The following is a 20,891-nucleotide window of genomic DNA, read 5'->3' on the forward strand; positions in this document are numbered from 1 at the left end:
CTGTAAAGTGCTTAAAACATAGTTTTATATCAGCTATTTACTTGACAGAGTTTAAATGACCTAAAGACGCTTTAAAAAAGATGACTCCATAAGATGAACCCTTATTAAACATTCAGGATTCATCCCTTCTCTGCTCAAACATCCATACATATATGCATTTGAACTTATCACAGGAGCTATTATAAAATTCAAAAACACAGAAAGAGCTTAAACAATGTTCATTATTTATTTGCATTTTGCTGTTTTGCTGCCTTGAAAAGGTCACGCTTGAGAGCTTCACTGTTTGGGCGTAATTTGTCCTGCAGCTCTTTACACAAATAAACAGCGTTTCACCCAGTAACACAGCCTACGCACACAAACATGCTTGAATGAGCACCTTATTTTTGAGGGGATTCATTAATCTAATGCATTCAGTAGCTCCAAGCCCTCTCACCTAAACCACATCATGTCAAACCACAACACTTTATAAATGTTTAACTTCTACAATCATTTGGAAAGTAAGGGGCCAAATATATCTATGACATTATATCTCACAAAGATATAAAAAAGCTGTTTAAAAGGTTAGAGACATATCAATTCCTGCACGTACACAGATGTGCAAAAAAAAAAAAGAAATGAGTGCAATTAAATATGAGACAAGTTTGATCGATGCACAAACTCACAGCGGCCCGGGGGGGAAACACGGACCCAACTCTGTTTAGTGTCACACAGGCACAAACACGCACACAGCCATGTCACAGAAGCACACAAACATGCGGTGCTGTGGCAGGTTGCTTCGTGCCGCGGGTTGAATCCAGAAATAAAGAGAATATAATAAACCCGGAAAAAAAAGATAAAAGCTGTAAGTGTGTTTGTCACCTCAGGGTCGCTAAGCACAGGAGATTTGCTCTGAAAGCTGACAGAACAGGACCATGCCTGCGTTATAATGCGCACGTGTGTCGTTTTTTTGTTTGGTTTATTCAACAAAAACACACTTTGATGAGAACAATTACCAGCAGTTAAATACGGTGGAGCTGCAGTTTAATGAGGGAAAAAAAGCCCGTCAGGGTGCAGGCTTATGCATTAATTACAGCCGGAAGTAACGGGTGTTTTATTTAAATATGTAAATAAACACGTTTATTACCTTTAATAAGGCTGTGTTTGTCTCTGCGTATGTATTTTTAGCTGTTTTATGCTAAATATCACTCTGTGTCATATTCATTGCTTTTATTTCATTTATTTAAACATTTGAATTGCTTAATGAATGAAAATCAATCTCAATTCTTCCTTAAAATATGCAATTTAAGAAAAAAAATCTGCACAAAGTAAAATTATTTACCACTAAATGGTTAATAAATGTTATTGGTAGTAGTTAAAAGTAATGCTTTTGTTTGGTTTGTGTTTAACCTTGTGTTGTGCTTCACTCCTACCGTCTGTATTTAAAATACAAAGTTTATAGAAATTAAAGCAGTTTTTTATGTTATATAAAAACACTGTAATACATCATTATTGTCCATGCACAAACTATCATGGCGTAGGTCCAGGTTTGCACGCTCATAGATAAGCTTGCACGGGTGCAAGTCACAATCATGACGATGTAAAGCGTTTTCTCTCTTTTTCAAACCAGGAGATTATGTTGAAGTACCACTCACAACTTTATTTCACTCCCTTCTTTAAATACCGGGTTTAACAAGGACAGTTATTAACAATCACACCATATTTTCATCTACATAGTTTAAAAAAGCTGAAGTCAATGCAGAATATGTAGCGATGTTCAATAAAACCAGGTATGTGCGCTGATTGAAAAATACCTTTTAAAAAATAACTACCTTTACAGGCCGACATCTTGGTATTAAAATTGTGTTTTATATGTCTGATTTAATATATTTCTCTAACACATTGGGTTCTCTTTAGCTGAGAACCTATCAAAATTACCAAAATAAAAGCCTGAAAAGATTACTCCATGTAATTTTGATATTGCTTTTATTTATGAAATATGAATGTAGTTTCTGCATCATAATTTGATAGAATAAAAAAAAAATTCTCCACACTTTTTAATGATTTCAGCTTTTCTAATTGTCATTACAGTGTCACAAGAACAGAGCAACGAAATTAACTCTATAAATTGTGGGGTTAACCCTTTAAAGCCCGATCCAAGAATAAAACAAAACAGAAAATTACTTTTTTTTGGTTTGAAGTCCTTATTTGGCATTTTAACAAAATATGTAAAAAGAAAAAACAGAAATACATTTTTGATATTAATAATTTATTACTATGCGATAAGTCAAGATAATTGTTTGTGTAGTCTTCTACTGGCTGTTATCAGGTATATCTGATTGTGTACAATAGGATTTTGAGCAAAGTTTTTACCATTAAATTATGCAAAAGGTGTCAGATGCAAAACATTTCAGAAACCGTATGTATCAAATATGATACATTTGGCATTAGAGGGTTAAGGGTCTTGCTTAGGGATCCAGAGTGGTGGTCTGTGGGAGTGGGGCTCGAACTCAGAACCTCAGGATTCTAAGCTCTATGTCCACTAGGCTAATGATGCTTAGAGTGTTAGGGAGTCTGTGGCTCTATGGCTCTTTTACAACATTGATTTCCAAAAGTTGGGGTCGTAATGGGGCTTTGAGATTCACAGAGAAAATTAAACAAAATAAAGTGTTTAAATTTACAAAAGCATGAATTAAAAACATTTAAAAAAAGGCAACTTTGGTTGTTGCACCATGTTTTTTCTCCCACACTCTTTACATGTGATCACTGCTAGACTTTATAGAATAGAAATGTTCTGAAAGCTGTACAAAAGGAATTTTTTTTTGTATACGACTGACAATAAAAGCGGTCTAAGTTTGTTGATGCTTTTTGTAATATTATTACATCCATCCGGGCTGACATGGCCACCCTTAGCCCCCCTTCTAGCTCTGCCTCTGGCCCTCAAAGCCTTCAGAGATGTGACATCTGAAGAAATAACTACAGAGAAATCATCTAAACAAGTAAAAAACACAATTTTGTATGACATGAAAAATGCAATAACTTGCTACATCATCAATAGACACAATATGTATTCTCCTTTTTACTTTTCAAAACGTGAAAAATAATGGAACATCAGTGCACTCACTGACCTCAGATAGAGAATTAAGAAAATATATTTGTTTTCTTTTTAATATATCAAAGAGCTGCATGGATGGTAAGTGTCTGTAGTTATTCTAAGCAGGCGGTGTGAACACTGGTGAATGTGCAAACACTAGAAGCTGATAAGGGACCAGTTGTTTCACATAAGGAGCGTGGTACAGATTTCCCTCTTTTCTGTTTCAGCTGAGGAAAGGCAGGCCGTCTCAATCAGCCGGACAGTTTACAGCACACTAAGCCCCGTGTCGACCAAATCCCACTCCCTTCCTCTGTGGCCACAAACCGCAGCCAACCTGGGCACTCTCATTATGTTTTAACACAAACAGGGCTTCCTGTCCAGAGCTCTGGTTCTGCTGCAGTCCATGTGTTCAGACCTGGGACAGATCCAGGTGAGCAAACACAACTAATTTTTACAAATAAACACAGACGATGCTGTTTGGATTGTCTGATTACCCAGATCTGACCAGAACATCCAGTTGCCACCATCCTGGTCCAGATGTGAGGATTTTAGGCCCTTGGTTAAACATTTGCTTTAGGTGAAGTGTGATGGGGTCACAGCGGCATCTGGATGGCATTTCATCCTGTCAAACAGATCCGAGCTGCAGGCCACCGGCACGGTTCAGACTGACAAACTGTTGGCCGGCTGCTCTGTTTAATGCTGATCTCAAATTTTCCTCTTGATTTGTTTTAATCATCTGAAGTTTGACTGACTTGTTGGCCGTGACTGACAGACGATCGTCTTTTTTAAAGGCGCTCCCAAGAATGTTGATCTAAATCAGGGTTTTTACAGAATGCAATATGCTTTTTAATGCTCTTAGAGATCATTTTAATGCCATTAACAAGTACCCATAACTCTCATATATATATATATATATATATATATATATATATATATATATATATATATATATATATATATATATATATATATATATATATATATATATGTATGTATATATATATGTATATGTATATGTATATGTATATGTATATATATATATATATATATATATATATATATATATATATATATATATATATATATATATATATATATATATATATATATATATATATGTATATATATATATGCTAACTATAGGGAAGGTCCTGGAGGATGACGAGGAGGAAGATTTTGAAGCGAATTATTCTGGACCTGAGTAAATAACATCTAAATGCCTCAAAAAGTAAATTCCTTCTAAAGGAAAACCCCAGATGTTTACATACAAAACCTATTACTCATGCTGCAAAGAAAGAAAGAAACACAATAAATGGAAACTGGAACATCTGAGTGACATCTGTAGTCAGTCTGGTTTCACACAACCAGAAAATGAAAATGTATACATGCTGAGTGAAAAGTAATCCAACCTCTACGGTTTTAGAGCGACGCACCATCGGTGGATTGAACGTGTCGTTAGTCTTCCTCAGCGGTGCATTTTTTTACTCTGCTCTGTGTTTTGTTGAATCAGACACTTGGTCATAAGCTGCATTTCGACTGTGGTCAGTGGATATAAACAGGAGGTAGAGCCTCAGATAAAGATCTGGACTTATAATAAGTGTGTGACAGTCGCAGTTAGAGCTACACTGCAAAAACAATCTAAAAATCAGTAAAAATGTCTTAAATTAAGTGTATTTACCCTTAATTTGAGTAGATACATAAGATGATTTGCCATTGTAATGAGTATTTTTACTCTTTAAAAAAATAATTAGATATTATGCACTTGAAATAAGACAATGCAATTGTATTTTCTTATTTTAAATGTAAATTGTCTTGTTCATTGGCAAAATGTCTCTTATCTCCTCCATTCAAGAAAAAATACACAAATTTTAAGAAGAAATTACTTATCTAGATTCTGTTTTTTTCCAGAGTATGGAGTGAACTTTGTTCCATTATTTGAAATTTGATAAAAAAGCAATTCACAAATTAAATTTTGAAAAAGGTCTTAATAAAAAAAAAGGTTCTGAGAGTCGCTTTTCTTTTTTTTTTATCATGACTTGTTTCGACACTTGAATTTTTTTCAACTCTATTTTTGTTTTTAATTTTTTTAATTAGATCTTTCTTTATTTCTCTTTTTCAGATTATGTTTTTCCTTCTTTTATTTCAAATTCAGGTATGATGCTAATTAGCGACACCAGGCATATAGGGAATAACACTTGAGTTTGTTTTACTTGTGGACTAATTCATTAATGCTCTGTTGCTAAGAAAAGACCGATGAAAAATTTATAACAAGCATGACTTTTTTAATCATCTTTGTGTTTAAATTTGACAATATTTGACAACTCGCTGTATCGTACGTCGAGCTGCTATGCTTTACTTTGCCAAGAGGAGACAGTGCTAGAATTTGATGTACAACCTGTGTTTTTGAACAATCTTAAGGTTTTCATTTAAAAGTGCTTCAAATTGTGCAGAAAAACGGTAAAATTGCAAAAACTGTAAAGTTATCATTGGATTCAATATAGAAAAATGCTGATAAATACATTTAATGGACCTTTTCTACAAACAAACTGAAATTATACTTATTACTAATTGTACTGAATTCCTTAATTACCTGGAAATTATAAAAAGCCTCAAACCCAAAATCATAACATTTAAATTTTGTCCATTCTTGTGAAATGCATTGATAAGGATGCATTTTTATTTCATTTTACAACCTTATTCAGATTTAGATGATGTGAATGAAACCAAACTATAAGTGTTTTTCCCTCTCCAAACTACTGAATGTTATTAAAGCTCATTTTATGGCATCCTCAGTACCAGAAGCAACACTTTTGTTCTACATAAACCATGTTGGCTGTATTTAGACTGGAACTGCTATGAAGCTAATAAGTTTCACCCGTCCATAAGGGGTTAAGACATTTAAATCCTCAATCTGTATCTTAACTAATCCTGGAAGATAAGATAAATGCTTCAGAAGACCGCGGGACAACTTATTCTGTTATTTAGACGAAGTGACCTTTATAAATGCAAATGAGATCCTGCTGCATTGCAGAAGACCAACATGCTCAGCAAAATAAATAAATAAATAAAATCCTCATGTCGTTTTGTTGGGAGCCTTTAAAGATTTGAATATTCAGCCACAGTAGAAACTTTGGTGAGTCTCAACCATCTGTCATGAGGGAGACTCCAGTCATTCGTCCTTCTCTTCCTTTCGGTTTACCGTAAAAACTGAAAATCTGTGTGTGAAGTGTTTCGAGGTGTGTTTACTCACACCTTAAAAACTAAACATCGTTTGTCCTTTAACAGTCTGCTGGCAACAGGCACAATCCGACACACTTCCTCTCTGTTTCTCCCTCTCTCTGTCTCTTGCACACACGCACACACACTCTTGGCAGAGATGGTTGTATGGAATGAATGAAAGAAAGGAAAGCAGCCGTTGACGGTTGGGGTCAATTCAAACTGCTGGAAAAGAGCCAACGCATGGGCCTTTACATGCAGCGGTCTGAATGAACACCTCTCAGTCCTTAACGGAGGAAAAATCTGCAAAGCAGTGTCAGTGGAAACCGTTTCTGAAGCTGCAACTTAAAATATCTCTGTTATTGACCTTTAAAAGGTTTATAAAACCACTCCAGATTGCTCTTTTTTTTTTACCGACTGAATCAATCTCAATCTCATCACACAGACAGGGCAACCTTTAAAAGAAAACACTCTTAGTTTTGGAAAGTCTGAGGAAATCTGAGTGCATCTCATATTTCAGGGAGATAATATTCCTCATGTCTTCCCATTTTCCTCTGACATCACCAAAGCATTCTTGTCCCATTAAACCTGGGAGATGAAAGAAGTCTTTGAAAATCCAAGCAGATCATCAGTTTCATCAAGCTTCCTTCAAACAGACCCCCCCCCCCACACCCCATACTGAGGCCTGATTTGAAGTTGTATTCACCAACTTTTGATGGCGGTCTAGTGGCATAGAGCTTGGAATCCTGAGGTTTCTTAGGCAGAAGACTCCTCCTACCCAGATGCACCACAGAGCACCACAGGAAATCATTCCTACCTGTGGTCATCAATCTCTATAACGCCTCCCTCAAGTGATTCAGCCCCCCCCCTCCCCCGTAATTGACATTTATGCACTATTTTTGCACACCACGCATCACTTTACTTGGATTTATCACTTTAATTGGTTTTTCACTTTATTTGGATTTCATTTTTACATATGCATAGATATACGTACACATATATATATACAGAAGAGCTATATGTGTATATATTTTCTCTCTTTTTATTCTTATTTTTTATCTTTATTATATTGTATAGTTGGATGTGTGTATATATTATATAAAACTGTGGCCCCGTCCACACGAAGCCGAACCCTGGCCTAAACGCACAAATTTTTCACCAGACCAGCCTCTCATTCATACGAAGCCGGCGTTTCGGGGGTCTGTAAACGATCTTTTTTTTATTAAGCCTTCAGAGTGGGAAGATTTTGAAACGCCGTTTTCGCGTTTCCATCTTTAAGCTCTAACCGCATTTTTTTTTTTTTTTTTACACGCATGCGTCACAGCGTCGCCTCTAAACACGCATGCGCGACACAGTATCACAACAACAATGGCGCCGTACTGTGTTGAATGGTTGCTGCGCATGCTACTCACCCTGCTGTCGGGCTTACAACAGAATCTTCTTCTTCTGGAATATCTCCAGGAAGAACAGAGCAATATCGACCACATAGTTCAGCACCTGAATTTGACTGAACCACGAAAATGGACCCGCAGGGCAACCATGTATAAATATTAGTGCGCATGCCCAACATTTCGTCGCCTATTTTTGCTTTGGCACCACAGCGCCACTTACAGGCCTGGCATACATTTTGCAGCGTTTTCATGCATTCGTGTGGACGATCACATTTATTTTACGTCTCCGTCTTTACGACAAACATTCTTGAAAATATTAGCGTTTCGTGTCCGTTTTGACTTCGTGTGGACGGGGCCTGTAACTGGAGCGTGTAACAAAAGTAATTTTCCTCTGGGATTATTAAAGTATTTCTGATTCTGATTCTGAGTCCGAGCCCCAATCCCATAGACTGCCACTGTGGCTCCCTAAGCAAGACCCTTAACCCCACACTGCTCCCCGGGTGCCGCACAATGGCAGCCCACTGCTCCCCATGCGGATGGGTTAAATGCAGAGGTAAATTTCTCCATTGTGAGATCAAAAAAGCTCAATTATTATTACTGTTGCACCGATACCAGTATCGGACAGAACCCGAATCCAGCACTAGAATGGTGGTATCGGTATCGGGGAGTACCAACAAATAGGGCACCGATACCCAGAGGTGGAAAGTAATGAAATACATTTACTCAAGTTACTGTGTTAAGTAGGTTTTTTGTGTATTTTTCAAGTAGTTTTTAAAATCTGTAATTTAAATTTTACTTGATTACGTTTTGAGTGAAGTATTGTATTTCGTTACATTACAAATCCCATCCGTTACTGAGTAAAAAAAATAAGTAAAAAAAAAAAAAAGACAAAAAATGGGGCCCAGAAGCTCTACAGCAAGTGACGTGATCAGCATGTAGATCTAGGCTACCAGGCGCCAAGTCTTTCTGTAGGAGATTGGGAACGAGATGGAGGTGGATCAGGAGAGCGACGACGGTTCAGAGAACGTTTCACTAGAAATGCTAGCTGAAACATCGAATTCTGCTGCCCAAAACCACGAAAATCCTTGGCCACATTTGAAAGACATGCTTTTCATTTAAATTCAAGAGGGCCAACAGTATCATCCTGCAATGCCAGATGTGTCTGCCAAAGGTGACTGAACTGGCAGCATTCAATAACTCCACATCTAATCTGCGGAAGCATGTTTTGGTAAGTATTTAGTGCATTGGTACTTCAAACAAAGTTTTCATGACTAATAGCCAATTAGCAAAACAACCTGTTTCGTGGCATTGCTAATTTTGTCTAGCACAGGGGTCCCAGTTCAACATTTTTTCTTTTTTTAATGTAACTAAGTAACTTTTACTTAAAATACATTTTAAATTAGCTACTTATTACTTTTACTTGAGTAATTTTTCTGATGGGTAATTTTACTTGTACTTGAGTAATATTTCATCCAAGTATTGGTACTTTTACTTGAGTATGATATTTTAGTACTTTTTCCACCTCTGCCGATACCATTTCGAGAGCCAAAAGTTTATTCAACTATTGTCACCCATTCCAGGTAGGCAATAAAAAGTTCTACTGGATTCACTTTGTTTTCGTCTTTTTCCTGCTTCACAAAGGAAGGCAAAGCCATGATGGCAATTATTTACATCCAAGTAGTATGCAGTTCTTCATATATACACACACACATCGATTTCAAACACATGGTATCGTATCTGCACAGCCAGGTATCTGTATCAGGGCCAAAAAATTGCATCAGTGCAACACTAAATTATTACTGTTTTGATGCACTGAGTTGCTGACCTGAAATTGTCTGTTTCATCATTTTTTTAAGACCAACTGAGTCATGAACTTAAAAAAGAGAAATGCAGGTTCAGCCTCTGGAAGAAGATATTTTTATTCATCCAAATGATTTAAAAAAGCATCTCCGTACTTTTAATGATTGAAGGAAAACTTACATAAATTCTGATTTAATTCACAAAGAAACACATGAAGAAATGTTTCTTTATACTTTTATCAATAAAATGCATTTATTGCTAGAAAAGAAGAAAAGACTTTTCACAACTGCTGATCCTCTTTTTTTCACGTTTCCAATGATATTCTTTAGTAATTTATCTTTGGATAAGAGATATATCCTGTTGATTGTCTGAAGTAAAACGGTTTTAAGAAACTTAAGGATCAGTGTTGAACATTCGGCATAAAAAAAATACACACCAGGAATCCGAACCAGCATCCAACAGCAAACAACTTGCCTTTTTCTCGTAGGGAAGAATAAAAGTGTCGTTCTTACCTCGCAGGTTCTGGATCTTCACCGTCACCTCCGCAGGTTCCCGCAGGCTGCGCGCCAGGTAGATGCGCCCCGAGTCCCTTTCGATATGAACGGGCGAGTCAGCCTCGGATATCACCTCGAACCAACGCTGCTCGAACCTCTGGTCCGGCACGGTGAACACCAGATCTCCCACCCTGATGTGATCCGGAAGGGTCACCGTGTAGGTCAGGTCCTGGGACAGAGCGCGGGGTCTCCGGCGCGCCCTGCCGGATCCACGGACGTTGACGCACAGGAACACCGGCTGACCGACCAGCGCCACATCCCCGCCGTCCTTAACGTAGAGGCGCAGGCTGAGCTGGCGGACCCCCATCAGGGACCCGACCAGCCTCACCTCACCTGTCTGTGGAACCACGTACAGCAAACCGGACTCCGGTGATGCGTAAAAAGTTGCGCGTCCATTTCTCTCCGCGTCGCCGTCCTTTGCGTCAAAGCGAGCCAACACGGTTCCAAGAGGCGCCAGCTCGTCCACCTCCACCGTTTTATTCCCGCTGGTGAACTGGGGTATATTATCATTCCTGTCGGACACCTCGACCTGGACCACCGCTGCTCTCCTCTGACACCTGGAGGGCAGCTCCACCGTCAGCTCGTACATCGCTATAAACTCTCTGTCCAAAGGCTTCGCGGACATCAAAGTCAAATGTCCAGCCGAGTCCCGATGTCCAGCGAAGAAAACGATCCTGAAATCAGAAGGATAGTTCCCGTACAGGCTGCTTCGGAGGTCCGCTCCGGAGCAGTCTCCGGCTTCCAGCGGAATTAGGACCCCATCCACAGGGGTTCCAGCTGGGGAGTTCTCAGCGATGTGGCCAAAATAACGCGCTGGGTGCCTGCGCTGCGCGGAGAGACACGCCGGCGGGACGTGAAGCAGCAGCAGGAGCAGCTGGAGGGTGTTCAGGAGAACCGGTCCTCTTGCGCCTTTGGTCATGTTTCCATTAAGACAGTTCTAACAACAAAAGACAGCAAAGTGTGTCTCTCTCACATAGATCCAGTTTTAAAAACACACAACAAAAGTATCTTTCCCAAAGTGTTGCTGCTTTTTATAAGATTAAATAATTTCCTTTAAATCCTTGAAATAGTCAAGTTTGCTGTCATTAAGGAGAATGGACCTCCATCTGATGGATAAATCACTCAACAAGGACCTTTACGCGTGGATCAAACTGATCCTCTGAAACATAAAAAGGCATGAATAAGAGGGATCAGTGAAGAAAAATAAAGTCTTAGTATAATTTTCTCACTTCAGTAAAGAAAAAAAAAAGTTCAAGCAGAGATGATGCTGATGATGCGGGAGAATGGTCCACGGTGTCAGGAGTGACTCCACGGAGAATGGAGCAGAGTAACGGTCTTGGAAACATCCAGCTGGATCCATGTGGCTCCATCGCACCGCCCACTGCCCCCCAGGGGAGGAAGCCGCCAATCAGGGCGCGGGATCCGAGTGACTGGCAGCGTCAGAGGCCCGCCCCCTTGAAGAATGGGTCTCCAGACTGTGGGAGGAGGAGAGAGATAAACGACTTTTTGTTTTTCCTCTGGACTATTTACCAGCTGCCATCTCTGTTATTTAAACAGGTAGGAGAAGCAAGTCAAGTTTCCTTAAATAAAGATGAGCTTTTTTGTTTATTTAATCACAAAAATAAAATTTGGATGCCCTTTATTTTTCAACTGTGATGAAATTCAGCTGCTTATCTTCTGTAGAAAACAATCTGTAGACTTTGACTCAAATTTTAGACGAATCCTGCAGCTATTAAACATAAATCCAAGTATTGTGATATTTAATCTAATGTATATTTTGTTATAATAAAAAAAACACTTTTCATTCTCTACATGCGTTTTACCAGGATTTTATGTGCAAGCTGCAGCAGGTCTACTGCTCAACCATGAGATGTTTTTTTTTGTTTTTGTTTTTTGTTCTGCACACTTGTTTCTTTGCAAGGTTTGAGTCTCTAATGTCAGCGTTTAGTCAGGGGAACCTTTATAAGTGCACCCAGGATTTTAAAAAAGACATTTATTGCCTATCTTTAGTAATATGTTTTTCCAACAGATGCATTTTATTCATTTCCCTGAGTAAATGCTCTACAGAAATAAAATTATGATGTTTTTATGATTGCAAAATAGTACAATATGGCGGTGTAGTTTGTAGCTCTGCTGCCTTGTAAGAAGAATATCCTGGGTTTGATTCCCAGCGTGTAGGATCTTTTCTGCATGGAGTTCTTCCTTGTAAAGGCGTGGGTTCTCTCTGGGTACTCCTGCTCCCTTTTATAGTCCCGAAAATGACAATTGTGTTAATTGGTGGTTCTAAGGAGTGCATGTGTGTTGCCCTGTGATGGACCGGTAATCTGTCCAGGGTTTACTCTACCTTCAACCATAAATTGTTATTTTATCATCAACTTTATTTAGACTTGCATCAGAATCTCATCTGTATTTATGTCTGGACTTTAACATTTGTCTTTTATTGTTGCTTTGGTTGCATATTTACAGGCATCCCAGTTCCAAATTTCTTGCAAACTTCAACAGGATTGCTTGTTTTTTGATGTTTTTTTTCTCACACATCTTCCTATTAACTCATACAGTTGTTAATTGTTACAAAACCATGAGACGGTTGAAAGTAGTAAAGATCCTCAGAAATAAAAAGTTGAAAGAGGAACTTTTGGAGGAAATATGAGAGCAAAACAATGAAATGAGGTGGTAGTCTCATTGATTACCAGCATGGATGTTTTTTTTCTTTTGTTTCAGTGCTAAAAACCAAACGCCACGTTTCATGGGTGATCTGGGTGATATGTTGTGTTTTTAATCAGACATTGAAGCTTTCAATCTTGAAAAGTTCAGTTTAGGCAACCGGATGTGAAGTTTTCTAGAAGATGTTGCTCCTCTCATTCAAGAGGCTTCTTCAGTTCTAACCAGTGATGGGGAGCACTGCAATTAATATACTGTTGGTGGAACAAAGAATTAGGGGAAAAAATAAAAGGTAGCCCTGATCCCTACTACTGGATTGGCCATGGAGGTCACCTGGGGCATTAATGGTTGTAAGGGGGTTCTGTTGGGATCTGGAGGTCTGTCCACCTTTCTCCAGCAGAGGGCGCCCTAGGTCTCCTGGAGCTTAAGCTGACTACCACACCTGCGGCTCGTTTGCTCATCAGGAGACCAGCATTTAAGTAGTGGCAGAGCTACACTCCAGTGCCAGAGTGTTAAGCCAGTTACAGTTAGCAAGCCTGAGCCAACCAACTTGTCTGATTCTCTGACTCCCCTGAAACCTGAACCTAACTTGTTTTTGTCCTCTCTGCTTCCTAAGAAGAACCTGACTGAACCCTGGAACTCTGGGAGAGTTTCTTAGCTGAGACCAGCTGTCTGATCTCAGAAGAACCTTGGAAAGTCAAACTGTCTGAACCTGCCTGCCCGCTCTCAAGAAGAGAACTGGAAAGTAACTCTGATCTGAACACCGCAAAGTCTGAAGTCAAGCCCTGCCTCTGCCTAGCCCTCTGCCTATCTTCTGCCTCTGGACCCTCCTGGTTCCCTCCCCTGCCGCTCAGCCTAAATCTCTGAACAGGTACAGACCTGCATTACTCAACAAACAACAGTATTTGGATCATCTAACCGAACTGTCCCTCTCTGCAGAGAACCCAGTTGTGACCAGTCCTGGATCTGTTTCCCAAACATCAGTTCTTTAATATCATTGTGTTTCAATAAACTGTTGAACTTTTCCCTCTGAGTCCGTGTGTTCTGCATGTGGGTTAGAAACCTTGATCCCAACATGACAGGTTCTGCCTCTTTTAAGAGTGAGTCAGGTGAGAGGGGAATCTTCTGGGTGTTGTTCCTAAAGGTTCTTTGTAAATAGGGGCCAGCTTATGTCTAAGATCACCTCCTCTGTTGAGAGAGAATTTTTCCAGGTTAACAAAGATGGTTTCCTTAATCCCTCTATCAAGCCATCTGTCTTCTTTGCCCAGAATATAGATGTTGATGTCCTGAAACTAGTGTCCTTTAGCCTTCAGGTGATGGTGGTTGTCTTCTAGAAAACTTCACGTCCAGTTACCTAAACTGAACTTTTCAAGCTTGACTTGGATGACTGAGAATCTTCAAACATATTTAACTTTTCCCATCTGAGCTTTTGTGTCTCATTATTTACTGGTGGCTTTCTTCTTGCCGCTCTTCTATGCACATTAAATAAAGGAAGTGCACAGCTGTCCTTTCAAGTAATTCTTCCACCTGATCTGTACATTTCTGAAGCTAAAATAAATAAAAACAATAAAAACACTGTAATTTGTTTTATCCAAAATTGTTTCATTTTTGTGTGGACTCAGTGCTGCACCAACTTGTTGTTCACCACATACAAAACTAAATAATTTTTTCAAGATGATGCAAGTTAAATTTGACACTGTTGCCCTTAGTTATACAACCAAGAAAACTAAGTCCAAGAAGTTATCACCCAGAATTGCAGAAAAATTTTCCTTTAATAGGGTAGTGCAGTAAAGCGTCTGTTTTTAACATTTTCACCTGCATTACTTTTAACTCAAGTAGTTCTAAAAATTGTACTTTTACACTTTTGTTTGGATAAAAAGCTTAAAGTCGCAGGGAATTCCTATTCATATTGGCTTAAACATGTATAAAAATGTACTCTTTATCAGATGTTAATGTCCCAAAATTTTGGAAATTTCTATTTAAAACGAATCCTGTCTTATAATCTGTGTTTTTCTTTTTATCTTATGCAGGCCAGTTAGTTATACCTCAGCTTGTACACCTAAATTCAGCCAATCATATATCAAAGGTCATCTGTCAATCAAATTTTTTCGGTCATAGCATCTTGATTCATATGTTGCAGCTAATATACGCAACGGTTTAAATAAGAAATAAGAATCCTTTCCTTTCCCACTGAGTTCCGTCCCAGTGTTCACGGGGATGGACGTCTGTGTCTTCGGCAAGCGTAGAGCTAACAGAACTGGCAGCGTTGCGAGGCAAGGGCTCAAACATGTACGGCTGGAAGCCTTCTACACCAAACCAAGCTTCTGCCGCCCTGGCGTCCTCTTCCACAACATCTTCGTCCCCGCTTTCCTCCTCTAAATAAAAAATGGATGACCGAGGAGACTCGTCCACGACCTCCGACACTAAACTCTCCTCCTCTTGCATGTTTCCGCTGTCCATAGCGTTCCTTGACAGTGTCGTTTCCAAGTCACCAATCAAGTGCTAATTGGTGCCAATGGAATTTCCCATTAGGAACCTACTAGCACTAAGTTGCTAACTGGTTAGCAAGATGCTTCCGAGCGACCGGACACAACCAAACTTCCTTGCAAACCTTCCACCACAACAATCCCGCCCCCTTGATAGTCAACCAATCACATTCAGCTTTATTCGCTTGTGTAAAGTCGGGCACCACTCGGGAGAATTCGGAAATGCAACCGTTGAGCACCCATTTCACTACGACTTTAAAGCTACAGTGTGTAATAATTACAGGGATATAAAGTCAGAAATTGAATATTATACATAACTATGTTATTTATCATCACCTATGAGCTCAGCCTTTTAACCATAATATTTGCGTTGCCTTAGAATTCATTATTTATAATTACATAGGAGCGGGTCTCGCAGCCATGGAGGCAGACATCTTTGCGCTACGGCAAGCGCAGAGGCAACAAACTAGCGATTGCGAGATTGCCCATTACGCTCGAAAGTAACTACAGCAAGTTGAGAGAGATGAACTGAGACGGTACTGAACAATAGATGGCAGTATTATGCCTGAGAAGCGTTTAGTCTGCCTGAAACCAAAGAAGAAGAAGAAGCAGGTATACTGCGCTTCAGTAACAAGAAAGGTGAACAAGGCGGCAGGCGTGAGTGACTTTGCAAACTGTTTGGCACTGTGTGGCCAAACATCAGACGAATGGAGGATCCTGCCTACTCTGTATCACAACGAAAAGGGGCGGACACCAAACCCCTGTCATCTAAGAAGCGGAAACACGACGAAAATAAACGCAAGCGTGACAAGAAACGACAAAAAACACGGATCAACATTGGCACGGCATTTACACGATGGAAGTCACTGATGGAGGAAAAAGGTTTTCAAAGTGACGCTCAAGTTGCCAGTTTTCTGTTGGACAGGTAATTAATCCTACACACACAATTGTCTTTTTATAGACGTAATACCCCACCCCCACATCCCGTTTCAACCAAACTATTGTCAAGATGTCTGGTAGCATTACCTAGATAAGGCCACAGCTTCATAAAATTATCACAGCTGATAGTGGCGTGTGTGAGTGTGAGAGAGACAGATATATGAAGCTGCATATTAGCGAGCTACGGATATATACCTCGGTTACTTCTCTCCGGCTCCTTTGGAGATCTTCAAGCCTTTACTCCTCTGCTCTAGTCACTCCACTGGCACTTCTCCCTCGCCTGGCCCTGGCTGCACGCCCACCCCGGCCTCTCTGCCCTCTTCCTCTCCCTCTTCCTCGCGTTGTAACCCCCGTGCCACAAACAAGACTTGGACTCTGTAAACGGGGAATATATACCGGTATTCTTCCAGCGAACACAATCTCGTTGTTAAACTAATGGCTACAATTACTTCGTCTGTTTATATCACCATGCAAAGCAGCTCACCAAAACGTCACAACGACGTAGAAAAAATAACGGGTATATTTATTATCTTAAGTCTACATCAAATCTATACCCTACACAGACTAATGAAATACTATCTGTAAAATTATCTATGTAAACAAACCTCATCACTTGAGAAGGTAGGTGATTCCGACGTCGTGGAAGACATTTTGTCCCGTAACGCTCGTCGTACTGTTGGGGGGGAGAAGCGGTGGGGGGGAGATGTTCATGTTGCTGCAGTCTGCAGTCTGGACGTTAGATGTCGCTGAAAATTACACACTGTAGCTTTAAGTTGATACTCTAACTTCTACAAAAGCAACTTTAAACAGTAGGATTTCTACTTGAGTAATAAACATTGATACTTTTGACATCTCTGAACTGCTGATAAACCACAGGCTTCATTAGTGGTGCCTTTGGAAGTCGACAGTTTGCACAGGAAATATTGAATTAGAAAGAGGTTTAAAAAAACAAAACTTATCAACACAAATGTCTCATTTTCTTCATATGAACAAAAGCATAATTCAGTTTTCTTAAAACTAATATGTATGCATTTTCCATCCTCAAAATTCCCCAAAAAACCCATTGATATTTTTGTTTTTTACAATAGATAATACAAATAAATGAAAGGGGCATGAGCTTTTTCCAGGGCACTGCATCTATCACATCCAAGGCCTCTAGATACAATATTTAGGCCATTATTTGTGTCTCAGCTGTGAATCTGTGACATGTTTAAGTTGCAGGTTACAGCAGTACTACCCTTCATTATTCACAGCTACTTTAATGCACAATGTCTGTCAGCTGAACACAACTGCCAGGGCTATTTTACTCTTCAGTTGCAGAATAATAGCAGGGAAACAGCCTTTACAGGCAGCAACAAGACTGGCATACAACATATAACCGAATGAGTGTCAGAGTCAAAATGGTGAAGTAAAAAACACAACTGGGTCTCTAATACCAATTACTATACAGGTTTGTCCTCTATTACTGTCACAAAATGTTTGAGGGAGTCCGATGTAAGCACTGTGACATTACCCACTAGCATGTGGACTGCCGTTTTGAAGTCCTGGGTTTGTCCTTTGGCGGTTGCCATCTTGGATTTTCAAGCACAAGACTGACGTGTAAGCGGAGCGTTGGGGAGCTGCCACAGTACTTCTCTGTCATACGACGTGACAGCGATGGAGACCCAAATATTTGTGTTACATCGGGACATAAAGCTGTTTGTTTTTGCATAAAAGATGGATTTTTAGAACAGCAGTGGGTGGAGATGGAGTCAGAAAATATATTTCATGGTCATTGAAATATTGAAGCAATATTTTCTGGACAAATTAAGTAAATATCTACGTGAGTGTTTTAATGATAAAATAATGTCCTCTATTGTTGATTATTTTTTCCTGAATGTATTTAATTAAATTTTTAAATATTTTATATAATTTGCTTCAAAATGAGGAAGAATTGGAGAAATATATAATGGTCCATTCACACGTGTTTCCAGCAACAAGAATGATTGTTGCACACATCTAGGGGTGTGTTTAAGAGCACTGGGATGCAGAGGATGTGCTTCTATCCACATTACAGGCAGGATCATGGCGATTACAGCTATGCGACACCTTCGATTGATCAAAAGCAACGGTTGCCGGGTTGGTCAATCTGAAAGCTTTGTGTCTGAGCGAATGTGATCTATAGAATGAAATTTGAAAAGAATGCAGTTCATAAAACTCAAAATGAAGAATATTTGAAAGAGTTAAATCTGAGAAAACGACAGTTACACTTAAATCGTTTTTCTCATTTGGACTTTTTTTACAAAGTGTTATTTCTGGATTGCATTTTTTAAAATATATTTTTATGTACAAAACATGTTCTTTACTTGCACCAATAATGGAACAAAATTTACTCCATACTCGGAAACTAACGGTGATCCGGCTTCTGGATTCCATGAATTGGGAGCATCTCAAAATGAGGGACTGTTTAGCTTTCCATTACGAATAAAGCAACATGACTCGCTCTGTAAAATCCTGGCGTCATTTTGAGTTTAAATCTGTAAACAGGAGATAGAAGCTGCTTCTAATTTGTGACACTTTCTGCTTACCATAAAAATTACTTTACAGCAGCTGAATGTAGCGACTTTGTTGCTGGGATTCAGTTTCTTCAACTTAGAAAACTCCTCCCTCAGGACATTTATAGCAAAGAGCATTGTTTGAAATTGTGCACATACCAATATATGCTTTAATGGAAAGCTTAAATGTTTTTTTATATGAATATAAATGGCACAGATACTAGTCTTTTCATTTCCTATACCTGCTTAATCCCTGCAGGCTCGTACTGTAGATGGGCTGGTTTCTAAGGCAATCGATAGGCTGAAGGCAGCCCGCCCCCCCGCACAGCTCTCCTGTCCATCACAGAGCAACACAGAAGCCACCTAGGACTGCCCTGCAGATCAAACCTTCTTTCTGAGTCTGAGGTTGAAGGAGTGTGATGTAGTGATATGAAACAAATCGAAGACTGCACCAGTTGAGAGACAAAAACCACCCTGGTTGATCTTCTACTGTCTGACCAATAAACTTAGCAGACCAGGATGCTTATAGTTACCAAAAGATAAAAACTGACATTAAGAAAACCTAATGTTTAATTGAAATCAATAAAAGTGGTAATTGAAAAGGGGAACACCATAACTTGCTGAACTTGTAAACTAAAATGTACTTAAGTTGTAGATATATGTGTTAAAGGTCCATGTCATCATTTAGCACTATATTACCCATGATGCATCAGTTTATTTTTACATTCCACTCGCACGTGAGTTAGCCCGTTATTCTGTGCTTCGGTGTGTCTCAGTGCCGTTAGACCAGCATCTACAGAGCTGGAATTACCATCCGCTACCAGTCCTTTGCTAATCATGCGTGTATAACTGCTGTGTACATTCTTATGATAAAACCACATCTACACACATCAAATAATCATATCACTGGAAAAACAATCAAGAAATAAGTTAACATTTCTTAATTAATTTTAATTTCCCTTAATTTGAGTAGGTAAATGAGATAGTTTGTTAATGGAATGAGTATTTTTACTCCTAAACTAATATAATTAGATAATATGCACTTGAAATAAGACAATGCAATTGTGTTTTCTTATTTTAAGTGTGAATTGTCTTGTTCCATTGGCAAAATTTATCTTTTACCTCCCCAATCCAAGAACAATCACACTTATTTTAAGAAAAAATGACCTATCTAGATTTTGATTTCTTTCCAGTGCAGTATCTGCACCCTCCTCATTTTCCATGAACCTGTTGCTAACATCTCCCCAACAAACCTTTGAAGCTGCAATGTTGAAATTAGCCTATTTCTTGTAACAGAGGAAGATTCAGCTGAGGCGCGATCCTGCCATCAGTGCACCTTAGTCGCACACGCATCTCTTACAATATGTACCTTTTATTTTTGTGTTTTATTGGTTTTTTTGTACGCTTTGTGTGAAATATTCAGTGTTTTGTTCGACAGGAGTCAGTTTAGATCAGCTGTAACTGGTTGCAATTTTGAAAATGGTACTTTGGGTGGAGTGTTTATTACACACATAATTTCATGAATACAATACGCTGAAATCTTTTAAATTCAATCCGGTCCAGATATGAAACTGTCAAATTTTCATTATCCAAAAAAGGAGAGGGATTTTCTATTTTCTTAGATTTTTCCCCCCAACATTTTCTATATAGATTCTACAGTCTACAAATTTCTCTTTTTCAAATAGATTTTTATGAATTGCATTAATTTCCAATTGACTTTCACACATTCTCTTCGCTTCAAGCTAATGCACACCCACAGAAATGTGCCTTTGCTCCTCACTCCAGAGGAAAGTTTGCCTACAGAAGTGAGAACTATATCTGTAAAATGCAATTTTGCAGTTCATAAAACTTAATCTAACAAAGATAAATAAAACTGCAAAATATAAAATAAAAATTATATATAATATAATATAAAAAAAATTGGAAAAGGTAAGATCTTAAGAATTAGTTTTTTAATTTTCATTTCTGGATTGTAAATCTTTACTTTCAAATTTACATCTACAAAACTTTTTTTTTTTTGCTTGCAACAATATGGAAGAAATATTCACTCTATTTAGCCAGATATGCAAGAGAAATATTTCTCTTGACATCACTGTGGCTGTTTGTCAAAGAGTGGCATCAATGTGAGGGCACTGATCCTATGACCTTACAGTACGTTGGAGTGGCATTAGGCTGTTCCTCTTACCATGAGAACAAGAATAGAGACACCAAACTGCTACCCGGTAAGTGGATTAGAAAGT

At 38.9% G+C, this 20,891-nt stretch overlaps 1 protein-coding gene across 1 annotated transcript in view; it reads right to left on the reverse strand.

The window, feature by feature from the left end:
* Positions 1-11,366, reverse strand: part of si:dkey-22o22.2 (neural-cadherin) — a 254,121-nt gene extending 242,755 nt beyond the window's left edge. Inside the window, exon 1 of the mRNA XM_038272450.1 lies at positions 9,990-11,366. Coding sequence (XP_038128378.1) covers positions 9,990-10,950 — 961 coding nt within the window. The 5' untranslated portion in view covers positions 10,951-11,366. The remainder of the gene's footprint in view (positions 1-9,989) is intronic.
* Between the last annotated feature and the right edge of the window lie 9,525 nt (positions 11,367-20,891).

This window comes from Cyprinodon tularosa, unplaced genomic scaffold (assembly GCF_016077235.1).
Source record: "Cyprinodon tularosa strain WSP-4 unplaced genomic scaffold, ASM1607723v1 ctg83, whole genome shotgun sequence".
In the NCBI taxonomy this organism is placed as follows: Eukaryota; Metazoa; Chordata; class Actinopteri; order Cyprinodontiformes; family Cyprinodontidae; genus Cyprinodon; species Cyprinodon tularosa.